The 18,284-nt window shown below is 36.6% G+C and overlaps 2 protein-coding genes across 4 annotated transcripts; both read left to right on the top strand.

The window, feature by feature from the left end:
• The first annotated feature begins 510 nt into the window (after positions 1 to 510).
• med14 (mediator complex subunit 14) lies at positions 511 to 14,941 on the top strand. 2 transcript variants are annotated; one of them, XM_058787976.1, is made up of 30 exons: positions 511 to 899; positions 1,387 to 1,413; positions 1,856 to 1,961; positions 2,043 to 2,216; positions 2,301 to 2,430; positions 2,582 to 2,710; positions 3,346 to 3,453; positions 3,787 to 3,919; positions 4,003 to 4,153; positions 4,657 to 4,768; positions 5,094 to 5,219; positions 5,301 to 5,379; positions 5,455 to 5,614; positions 5,703 to 5,897; positions 6,107 to 6,241; positions 6,346 to 6,422; positions 7,419 to 7,579; positions 7,665 to 7,811; positions 8,413 to 8,504; positions 8,617 to 8,769; positions 8,981 to 9,250; positions 9,536 to 9,752; positions 10,132 to 10,257; positions 10,904 to 11,086; positions 12,258 to 12,484; positions 12,597 to 12,776; positions 13,067 to 13,174; positions 13,654 to 13,779; positions 13,971 to 14,160; positions 14,295 to 14,941. In XM_058787976.1, the coding sequence occupies exons 1-30, from the start codon at positions 730 to 732 to the stop codon at positions 14,366 to 14,368; spliced, it is 4,266 nt and encodes a 1,421-aa protein (XP_058643959.1). In that variant the 5' UTR covers positions 511 to 729; the 3' UTR covers positions 14,369 to 14,941. The 2 variants fall into 2 exon arrangements, with proteins under 2 accessions (XP_058643959.1, XP_058643960.1); XM_058787977.1 differs by lacking the exon at positions 10,132 to 10,257.
• Positions 14,942 to 15,074: 133 nt separating this feature from the next.
• On the top strand, positions 15,075 to 18,095 carry si:ch211-218d20.15 (uncharacterized). 2 transcript variants are annotated; one of them, XM_058787979.1, is made up of 8 exons: positions 15,075 to 15,831; positions 15,935 to 16,053; positions 16,147 to 16,207; positions 16,300 to 16,367; positions 16,451 to 16,553; positions 17,076 to 17,194; positions 17,298 to 17,443; positions 17,521 to 18,095. In XM_058787979.1, the coding sequence occupies exons 1-8, from the start codon at positions 15,768 to 15,770 to the stop codon at positions 17,624 to 17,626; spliced, it is 786 nt and encodes a 261-aa protein (XP_058643962.1). In that variant the 5' UTR covers positions 15,075 to 15,767; the 3' UTR covers positions 17,627 to 18,095. The 2 variants fall into 2 exon arrangements, with proteins under 2 accessions (XP_058643962.1, XP_058643961.1); XM_058787978.1 differs by having other exon boundaries at positions 16,144 to 16,207.
• The last annotated feature ends 189 nt before the right edge of the window (positions 18,096 to 18,284 follow it).

Raw genomic sequence — 18,284 nt, 5'->3', positions numbered from 1 at the left:
TTTTGGTACATAACATTAGTATTTTGGCAAAGTATTTCATCCATAATTTTTTGTTCTCTCTCGATATGATATTTAGTTTACAGAAGTCCTGTTCAGAATGAAAAAATAAATAAAAATTAATAGCAATGAAGTTGTTTCATTTGTTCGTGAAAAATAATTAGTATACGTTTCATAAAATTAACCAGTTTTTAAAAGTAGTTTTACTTTGTCATGTTTGATGTATTAAAAAATACAAATTTATTCCACACCGGATATTCTTTCCGGCCGTTTACCTTGGCAAAATAAAGGTCCTCTATTCGTTCCTTTTTCAGCAGCTAATGTTGCTTAAAATGTTAATTGACTTCACAAACAGACAAAGACACATTTTCAAAAATTAAGTTAGTCTTCCGTTTTTATGTACTGTGAAAGAAATAAAACATAAATAAATCAAATCTAATCCTTTTAAAATCACGTTTGTGGCTTTTATTTTGAATAATTCATCCAGCGCCATTTAGGGAAAGAAGAGTTTTGTTTCCTGCTTCAGCTCCGGTGGGTGATGGCGGGGCTCCATCTCTCCACATCTTACATGTTACAAACTCATTTCTTCTTTTCTCCATGGGTTGAAATTGTTACCGGCGCCTATAAACATTAGGACGAACGTGTAATAATATTCTCTCGAACTAGTTTGCGGTAAACGCGAGTGGAAAGGGTCGGATCCGTGGCCGTACATCGCTCCCGTTGTATTTTAAAATGGCTCCAGTTCAAATCGGTTCGGACGGGCAGCTGGTCCCCGCCGGGGGTCCGAGCTCAGCCCCGCAGCCTCCTCCGGGAGCCCCGGCCACTCAGGGAGTCCGGCTGACCCTCCTGATCGAGTTCCTACTACAGCGAACCTACCATGAGATCACTCTGCTGGCTGAGCTGTGAGTTCATGAGAGATCAGACCTGTTCTGCTCATTGGTCAGGCACAAGTTAGATTTAGTTTAGCACTGGCCAATATGTTTATAAATCTTGATTTTAAGTTGGTAGAGATTACATGGGGTTGCATAACTTATGTGGGGGTGTTGCTGCAACTCTTGCTGACCCTTGTATGACTTCTTACCTGACTATGTTTATTTGGTTAACCATGTAAAATTTGTCAGGGCAAACATGAAACTAGTTTATTTGAATGTTCTGCTTATAGCAGCCTATGTGAATTTATGGTTAAATTTTTATCTATAAAACAAGTCTATTGTCAAGTATACTGTAATTGCTATAAGAGCATATATGGAGATATATGTACAAATTTTATTGTTCTGTTGCTTTTATGGATCTGTATTTTTGTGTCTTCCAAGTTTTCTAGATGTAAGATGTAAAATGTTTTGTACTGTCATTTGATATTATTTAACCGTATCTTTATGATTTTCACAGACTTCCTCGAAAAACAGACATGGAAAGGTAAGAAACTGCCATGTCGAAAACATGAATGTAATATTGGTTACACCAGGGGTTTTCAAATGGGACAAGACAGTGCTTGGTGTTCATGGAAAAGTTTAGAGGAAAAAGAAATGTTTACTAATGTATTTACTTCGATAAATAAACATTATTGCAATTCTTTTTTTCTACTCATTATAGTAGTGTTCTTTATTATTGCTTATTTATTATTTATTTTCCAAATAATATTTTAGACATGTAACATTAAGTTTTTATAATACAAATTAGGTCTTTATACACAAAATATATATGTAATATAATATAACTATAAAATATATGCCTTTTAAAATTTTAGGAAGGGGATTCCTCACAGGATTTGAGGGTCCTTGGCTTCTAAAAGATAGAAAACCCCTGAGATACATTATGCGTGCATATGAACATAACTGATGTAATCCGTCTCTTACAGGAAAATTGAAATTGTTCAGTTTGCCAGTCGGACGCGGCAGCTCTTCGTACGTCTGCTTGCTCTTGTGAAATGGGCAAGTAATGCTGGGAAGGTGGAGAAATGTGCGGTATGTGATTTATTTCTCACCTCCAATCTGTGTTATTTTCATTCTTGTTGATGTAGTACTCATTCTTAGCTCTGATTGCAGATGATCTCATCATTTCTGGATCAACAAGCGTATTTATTTGTTGACACGGCTGATCGACTGGCATCACTGGCCAGGGACGCCTTGGTACATGCACGTTTGCCTAGTTTTGCCATCCCTTTCGCCATTGATGTATTGACCACTGGGTCTTATCCGCGTCTGCCCACCTGTATCCGAGTGAGTAGTCAAACACAGTGTTCAAGAGCTTAAAGTGGATATTCTAAATGTGAAATAGACAGCAATGGCGTTCATTTTTTACAGGACAAAATTATTCCTCCTGACCCTATAACCAAAGCAGAAAAGCAGACAACGCTAAATCAGCTGAATCAAATCCTGCGACACAGACTAGTCACCACTGACTTGCCCCCGCAGCTGGCCAACTTAACTGTGGGTAAGTTCCAAGCTCCACACATCTACTGGCAAAGACGTGTTTTGCCCTGTAATAAGTATATGTTTCCAGACATTTTATTCTATATTTTTGTTTTGTATGTTTTTTTTTTTTTTTATTTGTTATGATTATGAATGATCGTACTTGTGTGAAGCCAATGGGCGAGTAAAGTTTCGAGTTGAGGGGGAGTTTGAAGCCACACTGACAGTGATGGGGGATGATCCAGATATCCCTTGGAGACTACTTAAACTAGAGATTCTAGTTGAAGACAAGGAAACTGGAGGTAAGATGTGTAATAATAAGACGTATGAAATAACATATGATGGAACCCCTGTGCATGTACCATTGTTTTCCATACATTTTATTTAAATATATATAAATATTTTTCTACATATTTTATTTATTCTACGGTTCAAAAGAATTTTAAAAGACTCTCTCATACTCACCAAGACTGTTTATTTGATGATTAAAAAAAAAAAAATACAGTAAGAACTGTACAAGTTGAACTATCTGATTTGTATTTTAATATATTTTAAAATGTAATTTATTTATTTTTGGAAAAAATAAATAAATTAGCAGCCAAATATTCCAGTCATCAGGTTCACGTGATCCTTCAGAAATCATTCTAATATGCTGTTTTGGTGCTTAGAAATTTCTTCTTCTTATTATTATTATTATCAAAAGTTGTGCTCCTTTATATTGTCATGGAAACAGTGATACATTTTTTTCTGGATGCGTTGATGAATAGAAAGAAAGAAAGAACTGCATTTATTTTAAACAAATTTTTTGTAACAATGTAAAAGTCTTTTGAATGGGAGTGTATATTTTTTGTTTATATGTGTAAAAATGTATTAATAGTTGATAATAAATAGGTGTTGTAAAGTACCAATAATAAATATTGATATATAATTTATTTAGATGGACGGGCATTGGTCCACAGCATGCAGGTGAATTATATCCATGAGTTGGTGCAGTCCCGACTATTTGGAGATGACAAGCCTCTTCAGGACATGTACAACTGCCTCCGTATCCTTTTAGATCAAGACTAAATTAGGTTTCTGTGTTTTAGTAGAACATTTGGTTGGTTACTCAATTAACATCCCATAGCTTTTTTTTATTTTATTTTTTTTTTTTTTAGATATTTTGCAATACACTACTAGTCAATTTAGACAACTCTTTTTTTTTTTTTTTTTTTTTATTTATTTTTTATTTTATTTTTTTAAATCACTACTTTCCAGAATACTTTTAGAATAATAGTCAAATGAGCAAAACTATGAAGTGGAAGTTTTGTTTAAAAAAAAAAAATGTAGTTACAAAAAGTGAACAAATCGAAACAGTTTCCTGAATGATTGGTATCAGACTCATTTTGCCTATCACTACAGCTGGAGGTGTTGCACTCTCAGACTCTGATGTTGATCAGAGAGCGGTGGGGTGATCTAGTGCAGGTGGAGCGCTACGTCCCTGCCAAGTGCCTCACGTTGTCTGTCTGGAAGTAGGTTTCAAAATTTGCCAATTTTCTACAGAGATTTAATAGAATTTTTCTCTTTTGGTTTTCTCATGATTCTTGCCTTGCAGTCAACAGGTCCTGGGTAGAAAGACTGGCACTGCATCTGTGCACAAGGTCACCATCAGAATTGATGAGACTGATGGATCCAAGCCATTACAGATCTCCCATGAGCCTCCACTCCCTGCCTGTGATTCCAGATTAATGGAAAGAGCCATGAAGGTGAGTATCATTGGTTAATATAATCTCCTTTTTGATAATAACATTGATAGTTCCATAACGATGATCATTATTTGTATGGGCTTTTGTTTGATTATAATATACACGCCATTCAAAAGTTTGGGGTCTGTGGGAAATTAATACTTTTAATCAACAGGGATGCATTAATTTGATCAAAAGTTACAGTAAAGACATTTTTAATCTTATAGAAGATTTCTTTTTTTAAATAAATGCTGTTCTTTTTAACTTTTTATTCTTATTTATTAAAAATGTATCACAGTTTCTACCAAAATATTAAACGGTACGACTGTATCAACATTGATAATAATAAGAAATGTTTCTTGAGCATAAAATCAGCACTGAAGACTGGAGTGATGGCTTCTCACATAAGTAAATGTTTCTTTCTAAAACATTTAAAAACTCTTGCCAATCGCAAATTTTGAATGGAAGCGTATAATAACTGAGGATGAAAGCTTATCATGTGTGTTTGTGGGCTGTTCTTTCAGATTGATCATCTCTCAGTTGAAAAGCTTTTGATCGATAGTGTACATGCCCGCTCGCATCAGAAACTGCAAGAACTCAAAGCCATCCTAAAAAGTTGCAACCCTAGTGATAACTGTGAGTATTTTACACCGCAATGATCTTCACCATTCTTTTGCTGCTTGCTGTGTGTTTTTTGTTTTTTTTAAAAAGAGGAAATATAATAATTTGCCTGCTGTTCTTGGTTACTAAATTGATTTGCAATAATTAAGCAATAAATTACGAGAAGAGGCGTTATATTGTGTAGGGAAGCAAATCTCAAAATGATTTTCGTGCTGTTATTATTGATACTGTAAATAAAATATTTTTTTAAATCATTCTTTAACTAGAAAACATCAAGAGTCAAAATCAGTTCTTTATTTTATATGCATTAAGAGATTGATTTTGTGTGTTTATTTTTCAGCCTTCATAGAGACTGCACTGCCCACACTAGTCATACCAATCCTGGAGCCCTGCGGCCGATCGGAGTGCCTCCACATATTTGTCGATTTGCATTCAGGAATGTTTCAGCCAATGCTCTATGGAGTCGGTAAGTCACATATCCATCAGATGCACGACAAATGATTTGAAAAAATCAACTACTTAACTAGCCTTGCTTGTCTATTTCCAGATCAGTCAATGTTAGACGACATTGAGAAGAATATTAACGATGATATGAAGCGCATCGTCACATGGTTACAGCAGCTAAAGTAAGCAGTCAAGCTACCCGTTCTTGGTGCGTTTCATGTTGTGACAGTGATGATAATATATTATGTTTTAAACAGATTCTGGTTGGGCGAGCAGAGATGTCGACAGTCTGTGAAACATCTTCCCACACTGTGCACAGACACTCTCCACCTATCTAACTTAACTGCGCATCCTGTGGGCAACCTGTCAAAACATCGCCTCTTCATCAAACTCACTCGCCTCCCACAATACTATATTGTAAATTCTTTAATATTTACTGGATTTATCTCACAGATAAAGGCTTTTGTGTACGCATTAAACATTTAATTAACACGTCTTTTCTCAGGTGGTCGAGATGTTTGATGTGTCCAGCAATCTGACAGAGCTCCAGTATAAGTACTACTTTCTGTCTGTGAGTCAGACTGAGAGTGAGGATGGGCTGCCTTCTGCTCAGCTGCTGCAGCAGTTTAAGCCTAACCTGGAGGAGCTTGTGCAGGACATTTCATCTGGACGAATGACTCGTCCTGGGTCCAAGAGGAAGGTGGGATACTCAACGGAATACATTGAACTGAACGGTTAACATTTGTTACCGCTTTTGTGTTGTATTTAAAAAGGGTTTCTAAATGCCTGTTATTGATTTTATTGTGAACGATTCATCCATACATTTTTTTTTCTAAATTATAATTTATTATTGAAATGTCATAACTCCGTTTTCATAACTCAAAAAGTCTTGTTTTGTTCACTCCATAGTTTTTAGGAGAGCAAAGTGCCATTGAACCGAAGAAACCCAAGAGGTCAGGAGAGATGTGTGCCTTCAATAAGGAGCTGGCCCACCTGGTAGCCATGTGTGACACCAACATGCCCCTCATCGGATTACGCTGTGAGGTACTGCATAACCATTAGATGGTGAAAGCAGTGCTTTATTATCTGAAGCTATCAGTTGTAAATGTCACATTTTGTGTTTACTGAATGGTCTTTTATTGTCGCAGTTGTCCAATATGGAGATTCCTCATCAAGGGGTTCAGGTCGAAGGAGACGGCTGTAGCCATGCCATACGTATTCTGAAGTAAGATTTATCTCTAGTTGTCAGTTCAAGTGTCTCTGAAGTTAATAAACCAGACTGGCACATATGATAGATGCGTATCTACTTAATACTTTTATTCAGCAAGGCCGCATTTAAAGGGACAGTTCACCCAAAAATGAAATTCTGTCATTAATTGCTCACCCTCATGTTGTTCCAAACCTGTAAGACCTTCATTGATCTTCAGAACACAAGTTAAGATAATTTTGATGAACTCCGAGAGCTCTCTGACCCTCCCATAGACAGCAAGGATCCTTACACGATCAAGACTCAGAAACTTTTGGTTCAACCGTAATTTTATGAAGCTATGAGAATACTTTTTGTGCGCAAAGAAAACAAAAATACTGACTATTCAACAATTCGTCTCCTCTGCATCACCCTATAGCTCCATTTTGGAGAGTATCACATACGTAAATAACATATGCAACATATATATGGAAATACATTGTTTACGTTCAGATCAAAGCATAAACAACGTATCCGCATGCATACGTTGTTTACGTATGTGATACTTGAAAAATTTTCATTTTTGGGTGAACTATCCCTTTAATTGATGATATAGAAAGATGTTTATTATGTTACAAAAGATTTCTATTTCAAATAAATGCTTGTTCTTTGAAACTTTCTGTTCATTAAAGAATCCTAAAAAATGTATCATGGGTTCCACAAAAAATATTAAGCAGCACGTCTGTTTTAAATGTTGATAATAATAAGAAATTATTAAATAAGAAATTATAGAAAGCATCAAATATTAGAATATGATTTCTGAAGGATCATGTGACACTGAAGACTGAAGTAATGGCTGCTGAAAATTCAGCTTTGCATCACAGGAATAAATTGTATTTTAAAATATTTACAATAAAAAAAAAATCTAATTAATGCAACCTTGGGGAGGATAAGAGACCTCTTTCAAAAACATTAAAAACATATTACCGACTTAAACTTTTGGCTATAGTTTACTAAATGTTTTTCTTCTCTCAGAGTTCCACCTTGTAAGGGAGTGAGTGAGGAAACGAGAAAAGCTCTAGAGCGCTCCCTGCTGGACTGTACGTTCAGACTACAGGGCCGGAATAATCGCACCTGGGTGGCAGAATTGGTTTTCTCCAGTTGTCCACTCAACAGCACAGCCAACAAAGAACAAGGTAAAGAAAGTTAATTGTCCTCTAACAGCTTTCAAATCAATAATGCATATGTCTTTTAAAGTATTTTCTGTTTATTTCAATTCAGCTTCTACGCGGCATGTCTACCTGACTTATGAGAATCCCCTTTCGGAGCCGGTGGGTGGCAGGAAGGTGGTAGAGATGTTCTTAAATGACTGGAACAGCATTAGTCAGCTTTATGAATGTGTGCTGGAGTTCTCACGCGCTTTACCTGGTAGGTACCTCTGTTCTAACTAGGTAAATCACATCGCTTCCATTTTAATTTGAGTTTTAATTGATAACCAGCTATGATTTGTATTAATTTGATGCCATAGTACATTTAGGCCTGGTTTCACAGCCAGGGCTTAGAATAAGCCAGGATTAGGCCATTGTTCAATTAGGAAATTTAAGTCATTTTTATTAACATGCCTTAGAAAAAGCATTACTGGTGTGCATCTCGAGACAAAACAAAGGCACTGATATATTTTAAGATCAGTCAGTGCAAGTTTCTTTCAGTTAAAACAGCTCAGACTTTAGTCTGGGACTAGGTTTAAGCCTTGTCTGTGAAACCGGGGGTACAAGTATTAAATTATTACATCAATTTTAAATTCAGGAATACTTTATTTATTTATTTTTAACACAGTATATTTAAATATTGTATAAATATTGTATTGTATATAATTTTTATTATTTTAATTTTAATAATATTTCACAATATTGTTGTTTTACTGTGTTTTTAAGAGACTTCTTTCATAAACATTAAAAAAATCTTACCAACCCCAAACCTTTGAATGTTAGTATGAGAAAATACTTAATTAATTATCTACATTTTCCAGAAATGCCCTCCTATTTGAGCCTTTTCTCAGAGATACGGCTGTACAATTATCGGAAGCTGGTTCTATGTTATGGCAGCACCAAAGGCAGCTCGGTAAAAACCTTCTCATCTTGTTAAAATGCAGATGTTAAAGGTCCTTCATTTAGTGGTCTAGTTTAAATCACACTTGTTTCATTTACTAAAAGTTGAATCCTGTTTCTTTCAGGTGACGATACAGTGGAACTCAGCATCGCAGCGTTACCATCTGGCCCTGGGGACTGTGGGGCCCAATTCAGGCTGTAGCAACTGTCACAACATAATTCTCCACCAACTTCAAGAGATGTTCAACAAGACACCCAATGTAGTACAACTTCTACAGGTATCTGGAGCCTTGACACTAGAAATCATCATAGTAAAATTCATATTTGTGTTTATATTCACCATGTTGTATTTTTATTTACATTTAACATATTGTCAATGTTTTTTAAAACATTAAATTGTTAACTGATCAATTTGGAGTGAATATTGGCAGTGTATCACTATTCATTAATAGATGCTGGAAGTATTCTCACATACTTGTCTGTTCTCAGGTCCTCTCAGACACTCAAGCTCCTCTAAATGCCATCAACAAGCTACCCACAGTGCCTATGCTGGGCCTCACCCAAAGGACCAATACAGCGTACCAGTGCTTCTCCATCCTGCCTCAGTCACCCACTCACATCCGTCTGGCCTTCCGCAACATGTACTGCATTGACATCTACTGCCGTAGCAGAGGTGTGGTGGCCATCCGTGACGGGGCCTATAGTCTTTTTGACAACACCAAGATAGTTGAAGGTTTTTACCCCGCCCCAGGGCTAAAGGTGGGTGGTCAAAATATAAATCATATTAAAGGGATAGTCATCCAAAAATGAAAATTCTGTCATCATTTACTCCAAACTTCTATGGTTTTCTTTCTTCTGTGGAACATAAAATGTTGGGTTACCAACATACTTTAAAATATCTTCTTTTATGTTCCACAGAAGAAAGTAAGGTTTGGAACAACTTGAGGGTGAGTAAATGATGACAGAAATTTATTTTTGTTTGGACTGTCCCTTTAACTGTTGTGTGCATGGGCGTAATTGTCACTTTTCAATGATTTTCCACAGACGTTCTTGAACATGTTTGTGGATAGTAACCAAGACGCCCGCAGACGGTCGGTCAACGAAGACGACAACCCTCCCTCTCCGATAAGCATGGACGACCCCTTCATGCCCCACACGCAGACGCAGCCTCCAGGCAGGGGGGTTTATCCACCCCTCACATCGCCCCCCAACCCGTACCACGTGCCTCCCTCACCGTCCATGATGACAACACAGTCTCCAGGTATATACATATGTCTCTCTATCATGCCAAATGCTGTCATTTTGCTGCCTGTGCCGTCCTGGTCATGCCACCATGCAGTCTGGGAACCAAAGGAGAGGAGATGTTTTCTCATTGGTGTCCCACTCATTGCAAAAGTGTCCCACCAGCTCTTCCTGTCTGTTGGTATGCATGCTTTTATCGGTCAGTCTGTGTTTGATGACACCATCACCGTGCAACCTCAGGAAGAAGCATGCCCACAGTTGTCCACCCATCTCCATTTGGGGTCTGCAGCTCCTGTCCCGCTTTGGCTGCAGCTTGTGTGAAAGTGAGCGTGCAGGAACGGGAGCAACATGCTCTTGTCAGATGTTGATGAGGCCACTGATTGGTTAATTGTGTGCAGGGAACATCCACGCAGCCAATTCCCCTAGCGGAGCTCTGCGGGCCCCTTCTCCCTTTGGGCCCACCCCTTCTCCCTCCTCTCTGGGCATTTCTATGGGGCAGACCTCCAACTTTGCTAGCCCACATGGTAAGTGCACGGGAGGCCTGGATCCAGGGCTTTGTTGATTGGCTTTCCTTTTTACCTCTGCGGTCCAGGGCCTTTCAATCTTTGATGGGCTGGTGAAAGACATCTGATTTGTTGCTAACGATTGACTTTGCATGATGGATGTACTCAGCTTAAATGATCACTTGCTTGATACTTCTTGTATTATTTCTTAATTCTTTCTTTTTCTTTGACTGGTGGGACTTGATAAACAAAACATCTATGTCAGAATCATATGCATGATTAAATGCAAGAAAAAAAAAATACAAAGTACAACTTGGTACTTGGATTTAGCCTGATATTTTTATTTTTATTTATTTATTTTTTGTGTTTGTAAGAACAGTATGTCATGATTTAGTACATTTTCATGCTTCAAAATATCTTAATTGGTGTGCAGCTGAAATCATATGAAAGTGAATCAGAGTCATTGGTTTAAATCTCTTTGCCTTGTTTTAATCATACAAAATCATCATTGTTGGTTGTTGTTGAAGCAGCTCTGACTTTGCAGTAGGGATATGTGTGTTTTTGGTGGGTTATGTTAAGTACTGTTACTGCCATGGACTAAAAACTGTACATCGATGGAAACTGGCACTCCTCGAGATGGTCCAAATGTCTTTCATTTGTATTGTAGGAACCCTTGACCCGAGTTCACCATACACGATGGTGTCCGCCAGCCCAAGGGTCGGACCATGGCCAGGTTCTCCACAGGTCTCTGGACCCTCCCCAGGGGCCCGAATCCCTGGCATGTCACCAGGCAACCCTTCTTTGCACTCACCTATTCCAGATCCATCCCACTCCCCTCGAGCTGGTACCAGTAAGTCCAGAGTCTAAAGACAGATCTATTTTGTTTGAACGTGTTAAAATCTGTAATTTACTTATTATCTTATAAATATACATGTTTTCCCACATTACAGTAATGAGAATGATTTTTGTCATTGTTATTAAATTGTAGTTAGAATTTTTCTGCTTAATTAGCTTCATTGCAATGAAAAATAGCTTGATGTTTAAAAAAAATAAATGACTCAATATTAATTGATTTCTTATGATTTTGGGGTTAAATAGTACCTGGACATTTTCTTGACACTTTCTGTGCGATTACGTTGTTTGTCCTAGGTACACTACGGGTCATAAATTTGATTTTTTTTTTATGTTTCTTAAAGAAGTCTGTTATGCTCACCAAGGAAAAACAGTAATATTGCACAATATTGCTGTTCAAAATTGCTTATTTTAATATATATATATATTAAAATTAGTGCTGTCAAATGATTAATCGCATCCAAAATAAATGTTTTTGTTTACATAATGTGTATACTGTGTATATTTATGTATATATAAATACAAACACATGTATGTATATATTTTAGAAAAACGTTTTGTTTGTTAAATATATTTATATATAATATAAAATGTAAGAATATGAATTAATGTATAAACGTAAATATTTTCAAAATATATACTTTGTGTGTGTATTTACATACACATAATAAATATACACAGTGCACGTGCATATATAATGTAAACAAAAACTTTTATTTTGGATGCAATTAATCGTTTGACAGCAATAATTAAAATTAAATTTATACCTTTGATGGCAAGGCAGAATTTTCAGCAGCCATTACTCCATTCTTCAGTGTCACATCCTTTAGAAATCATTTTAATATACTGATTTGGTGTTCAAGAAACATTTTTTCTTGTCATAATGAAAGTAGTTGTGCTGCTTAATATATTTATGAAAAACCATGAAACATTTTTAGGATTCTAGATTAATAGAAAGTTAGCGTGAAAAATGCATTTATTTGAAATTGAAATCATTTGTAAGATTGTTTTTACTGTCGCTTTTGATCAGTTTAATGTATCCTTTCTTAGTTAAACTACAGATTTCTTGAAGAAAAAGTAGTGTAAATGAGAGAATTTAATATTATTTACATTTCACAAGCAGTAGTTGAATTTGTTCAGTCAGTCACTGTGTGTGTTTTTGTGTGTAGGTTCACAGGCAATGCCCCCTCCCCGTAAACTGCCACAGCGGTCCTGGGCCGCTTCTATTCCCACCATCCTCACCCACAGCAAACTACACGTTCTGCTTCTGCCATCACCCATGCCATGCCCAGTGCCAGGGCTGGCGGGCAGCTACCTGTGCTCCCCTCTGGAGCGCTTCCTGGGCTCTGTCATCATGAGGCGGCACCTACAGAGAATCATACAGTTAGAACCCAATGTGAGTCAGAAACTGTTAACATGATACAACCACATCATTTAACCAGTCAGATTGATATGATTCTGCTTTACACACTGTGTTTGCATCACTCTCGATTACCTTCTCTTCACAGCTCACTATTGTGAACTCCAACGAGCCAGGCGTTATCATGTTTAAGACAGAAGTGCTTAAATGTAGAGTGGCTCTCAACCCCAAAACCTACCAGACTCTGCAGCTGAAAGTCACACCGGAAAACACTGGACCCTGGTCGCAGGAGGAGCTGCAGGTCCTGGAGAAGTTCTTTGAGACCAGGGTATGAAATTAACTTTTGAAGAGAATTGTAATGTGTATTTTAAAATTGCCCTGTTCGTCCTGATTTAACAACACTGGCTTAATGTCATGATTAGAGACTTCCTGTTTAAAACTAGTTTGAAAACGCTTATCTTTGCTATTCTGATTAGTGCAATTAGCTGTGCATTTATTTTTATTTTTTTCTTTAAAGCAAATCACTCAGTTCACTCAGTGACCTTCTTGGCAATGCCATCAAGTCAGGTATTGTGCAGTTATGCAAGTGCAAGTTATTTTCTTTTAATTAAACCATAGGTTGCAGGACCACCCTTTAAATACAACACACTAAATGCCTTTACAAAGCTGTTGGGAGCTCCAACCAACATACTCAGAGACTGTGTTCGCATCATGAAACTGGAGTTGGTAAGCACATTCATGTTTATTTAATTTTTCTTTTTTTTGCCCTTGTGCAAGCATACACTGTTTCAAAAATTTGGGGTCAGTTAGGTTTTTAATTAATACTTTTATTTAGTAAGGATATGTTAATATGGTCAAAAGGGACAGTGAAGATTTTAAATAAATGCTGTTCTTTTGACCTTTAATAATGATTAGGAAAAAAAAGTATCACTTAATCACCAAATCAGATTATTCAAATTATTGGTAAAGCATCATACAACTCTAAAGTCTGGAATAAAGGCTGAAAAAAAATGAAATTTGAAGCTTTAAGCAAAAATCTAGTTTTGCCATCACCGCAATAAAATACATAAATATGACAGAAAACAGGTATTTAAATTATAGTAATGTTTCACAATATTACATATGAGACCTCTTTCCAAAACTTCCTGAACTTTCGAGTAATATTTTACATTTGGAAACTCACTGGCCCATCGTTTTTCCTCCAGTTCCCAGACCAAGCGGCCCAGCTGAATTGGAATGTGCAGTTCTGTCTGACCATCCCACCCAGCGCTCCTCCCATTGCCCCACCAGGAACCATTGCTGTGGTGCTTAAGACCAAGATGCTCTTCTTTGTAAGTGCTTCACCAACATACAACCAGTTCCCAATGGATAAACGATCTCACCATTCATGACCATGTCCTGAATTCTGATTATTACACTAATATTCTGGTCATTGTACGCCCAGCAACTTGTGTTTGATCTGTGGTTTAAGTTTTCTATGGATTCCTAACGTGTATTAACTTGAAGTGATGCTCTTCTACAGCTCCAGCTGACCCAGAGGCTACCGGTACCCCAGGAGCCCATCAGCATCATAGTGCCTATAGTGTATGACATGGCTACTGGACTGACCCAGCAGGCTGATATCCCCCGCCAGCACAGCTCCTCGGGAGCCGCGGCCCTGATGGTCAGCTCCATCCTCAGGAGGTTCAATGAGCACCATCCACCACGACAAGGTTCACACATCTGTTTTGTTTAATGTGAATTTTAAATTGATGTGGAAATCAGTATATAATAGTCAGATATTTTATGTTTCTATATTTACATTTCAATGTTAATGCTAGCCTTTTTTTTTCTTCTTTTTTTACAGGAGAGTGCACAATATTTGCAGCGGTTCATGAGCTCATGGCTAATCTCACACTGAACCCTGTTGGACGGCCATAACTTGTTGTCTCTTAGGAAACTTCTCCGGATGATCAGTAAATAACTCAAGGGAAATTCAGGTTTTCTGCTACAGCCGATGGACTCTTCTGCTGGTGTATCATATTGTCATAAAAGGGAGCAGAAATATGATGGAACTTTTTTTTATTGTATTAAGCATGTAAATTAATAATTGTGACAAAAGCAGGACTTCTTTTTTAAAATAGCTCGGCAAAGTTCTGCTAACGGATTTATTTTTTTTTCAGATGCACTTCTTAAGGAAATGATTGTGATAGAAAAAATGTTTAACTACAGCTGTATTTTTTTTATTTGAAACTTTTCAGAAAAATTCTTGTCTTTTTTGTAATACAAGATATCAGTACTGTGTAAGTATTGATGTTTTCTTTATCAGCACACTATTTAAATGTTTTTTTTTCTTCTTTTGATTGCATTACTTTGATTTCTTAGTATACTTGTCACTTTAAATACGTGTGACAAACCATCTAAATAAGCAGTGTTTTATTGTCATTCATTGGAATCACGGAAAAGGTCTAAGATTTTTCTGTTTATTACTATTTAATAAACATTGGAAATAGCTCCATCCTTTCATTAATAACTCGAAATGAGAACCGTTATCCCTCTCTATTCATCGTATATTATAAATTTGTATGGGTACTTTTTTAAGATTTAAGACAATGTTGGTCAAGCACACAAAGGTCCAGAGTGGAGAATTTTACAAGCTAATAACAAATTCTTATGGAACGAATGCATCATCTTTCAAGGGGCGCATGGAGCCTCAAAATGACAATTATGAGGCGCATGCAAACTTTTATTGCGGCCTGACAACCGTATTTCACTTCAGAAATCCTCATCTAAACGACTGTGATTGGCCCATCCGACATCAGCGCAGAGAAAAGTAACCAGCACCTCGTGACAGTTCTATGTATGTGTTGCTTTACTATCGGTTTGTAGAAATTTGTAAACCCAGCTAAATAATATAACTATTAAACGTTAAAAGCAAATGAATTGAGAAATACGCAGTTAAAGTGAAAAAAAGAAAAGCTATTTCGACTCATCGTACCTGACCAATTAAATACAACGCCTGGGCCACAAGCTCAGCCCATTCAGACACTTGTGTCATAAAAATGTCCATTCTGCCCATTTTATTAAATTTCTATGGCAGGTAGTTCGATGCAGATTCACACAACATCGGTGCGTTTCGTGGTCTCTCGTCGTTTAGCAGATTTGACCACGCCTTTTATTTACATCGCATGTCGCTGTGTGAATGAACACCATGGAGAGGAGGACCACTGAAAAGCCCCTTTGCAATGAGAGTGACAAACGCTACTAATGGATGAATAAACCAATAAATGCAGTATTAATCATATGAATCTGTATCACCGCTGGGATTATTACGGTGATAATGGCAGCTGTGAGTCTGACGGATCCGCTTTGCAAACCTTGCTCTTACAGTCCGCATTTTAAAGGTAACTTAATGCCGATTTCTTCAATAATAATTGCGTTTTTATGACGTTCTGACAGAATATGAACACATTCACGTTTTATTTCTCGATTATTTAATATTTGCAGTTGAGCTGTGCGTGAGGAAGCCCTTGATGCCCATCCACCTGAGCAGTGAGCAGGTGGCACTGGAGATGCTGTGTCTCTGCAGCCAGCTGGACCTACTGATCAGAGCTCAGGTCCATCAGGTGAGACACTTACACTGATGCTCAGATCTTTGAACACGGAACAGAGCCTACTGGTGTGTTTGTCTCATTCAAGTATCTAATCTGAATTAGCAGTTTCAGGAGCAGCTCAAACAGGACACAAGTCCTAAAGAGTCTGAGTGTTTTCAAAAACAAGGTAAGCTTAGGACTGAAATAATCATTTTTTCCTGGAAATCAAAATCGGTAATTGTTATCCAATGTATGTACAACCTCTGATTTTGTGTGTAGGGGCAGAGATAATATATCAGATGAACCAGTGCCTTGGACATCTCAATGAACCGGAGCTTCAGCTTGAGGTAACTAATCACCAATTAACCGTTTCTCTTAAACCAGTTAGAATTTTTGGATGATGTGTTTCCATTTATTTCCATTTCTTTAGGAGTATTTGGATGTTGTAGGATTATCTACTCTATTCCCTCGAGTGGAAGTTTATATGATACATGGCAGCCCTATTGACATGTTGGAAAGACCACCTTCAGATGGTGAGACCACAGAACGGGAGAATGATAATGGGATACAGTTACATTTACTGGCCAATGGTTGACTCGATGTGGGTAATAATGAATAATAATAATAAACTTTATTTGTATAGAACATTTCAAACAAGAAATGTAGCTCAAAATGCTTTACAATGAAAAAGCATTACAAAAAGCACTTCACATGAAAACATTTAAAAATATCAAAATTAATATGATTAAAATTTCACTTTATGATAATAAAAAAAAATTAGTAAACATAACATGCATAATAAAATTGGAAATAATCAGTAATAATAAAAGACAACATAGAAAGCTTCAGAAAAGTAATTTGCTAGTTAAAAAAAAAATGCATAAAAAATATTTAGCGAGCTTGCCTCCTTAATACATTTATTCTACATGTATAATATACACAATATATTAAAAGGAACAAACCAAAGATTAAAAAAGTTCTATAATCAAAAGTATTTGCATTGAAACAGCATAGCAGATTAATCAGTTTGATTAGGAAATGTTTTATAATTTCAGCTTATTTTCCTCATATTGGGAGGCTGAATCAGCTGCTGGTTCTCAGTCAGCAGTTAGATGAAGATGTGAAGCATCTGGGCAGTCATAAGTACATCGCACATCAGCTATCAGCAATTTATGTGAGTTTGTTTGGCTTGATCTTCATTTACATCATTATATCTATGTGATCTGTCCATAAAAAAGTTTGATTCTGTGTATCATTCAAATTTGTTTCTGGAACAGCAAGTCCTAAACTCTCTCAAAGATGTTTTGCCATTATCCATCATAAGAAAGGATATTGAGGCTAATTTTAAGCAGCTGAAGATGTCTCTTTCGATTGAGGAAGGGTCCAAGCTGGATCCTCAGTTGCCAGCACATCACGTGAGCTGGTGAGAGTGGTTTTAGTTCCATTTGTTAGAATCAGCCAAAAGTAATCCAGCATAATTAATGAAAGTACTCTTCACAGGGTGTCAGAATTAACACAAAACGTGATATCAACGGTACTGTCAATCTCAGAAGAGCTCACCGAAGACCTCAATCCAGTCATGGAATTCGTCTCTAATCTCTCGTAACAGCTGGATCTACAGTGCCTGAAGTGGAGGGTGACTGTGAGAAATTGTCACGGAATGAAGCGATTGAAGTGATTCCCTTGAAAAATGTCTTTTTTGATTTATTCATCTGTACACACCACAGATAAGACTGTCATAATGTGATCCAGATATATTTCAACACCTTGAAAAATTAAAAGAAAAATGTTTACATTCTGAGTACTACCACTTATAATTTATTTTAACCATTTTAGATATTTATTATTAAATTTTTTTGGCATTGTTGGCTTATGATTGTTGAGTTTTAATAAACGAAGATGATCGTTTAAAAAAACCAAAAAAAAAAACCTTGTGCAATAATGTATTTTATAATGCATCTGTATAATTGAAGTGACTGTTGGACATGTTCTTTCCATTCTGTACATGATGGTGCTAGCATTGTTCATCAGCATCACACATGTGATTACATATCCAAAATAAACTCAAACACGGAAGCGAATACCTTCTAAATCTCTGGATTTATTTTTTATTACATATTAGAATTTATTCAATGATTACATACATTATAATTTTATAATGTTATCACATAAAACTATTTTGTATGCATTTAAAATATTGTATAAATTAACCTTATTATTCGTAGTAAACTGATTTGCTCAAATTATGTAATCTACCTCTCATG

The sequence above is a fragment of the Onychostoma macrolepis genome, chromosome 09, assembly GCF_012432095.1.
Source record: "Onychostoma macrolepis isolate SWU-2019 chromosome 09, ASM1243209v1, whole genome shotgun sequence".
Lineage (NCBI taxonomy): Eukaryota > Metazoa > Chordata > Actinopteri > Cypriniformes > Cyprinidae > Onychostoma > Onychostoma macrolepis.
The sequence above is the reverse complement of the archived record's forward strand: the minus strand, read 5'-3'. Positions and strand labels throughout refer to the sequence as shown.

Bases quoted from the DNA above. Each gene is read 5' to 3' on its own strand.
- med14 (XM_058787976.1), top strand. From the start codon at position 730: ATGGCTCCAGTTCAAATCGGTTCGGACGGGCAGCTGGTCCCCGCCGGG. The intron at 4,154-4,656 runs GTGAGTATCATT...CTGTTCTTTCAG, and splicing joins TAATGGAAAGAGCCATGAAG to ATTGATCATCTCTCAGTTGA. The intron at 12,485-12,596 runs GTGAGTCAGAAA...TTCTCTTCACAG, and splicing joins TCATACAGTTAGAACCCAAT to CTCACTATTGTGAACTCCAA.
- si:ch211-218d20.15 (XM_058787978.1), top strand. From the start codon at position 15,768: ATGGCAGCTGTGAGTCTGACGGATCCGCTTTGCAAACCTTGCTCTTAC. The intron at 15,832-15,934 runs GTAACTTAATGC...TAATATTTGCAG, and splicing joins TTACAGTCCGCATTTTAAAG to TTGAGCTGTGCGTGAGGAAG. The intron at 16,208-16,299 runs GTAAGCTTAGGA...TTTTGTGTGTAG, and splicing joins TGAGTGTTTTCAAAAACAAG to GGGCAGAGATAATATATCAG.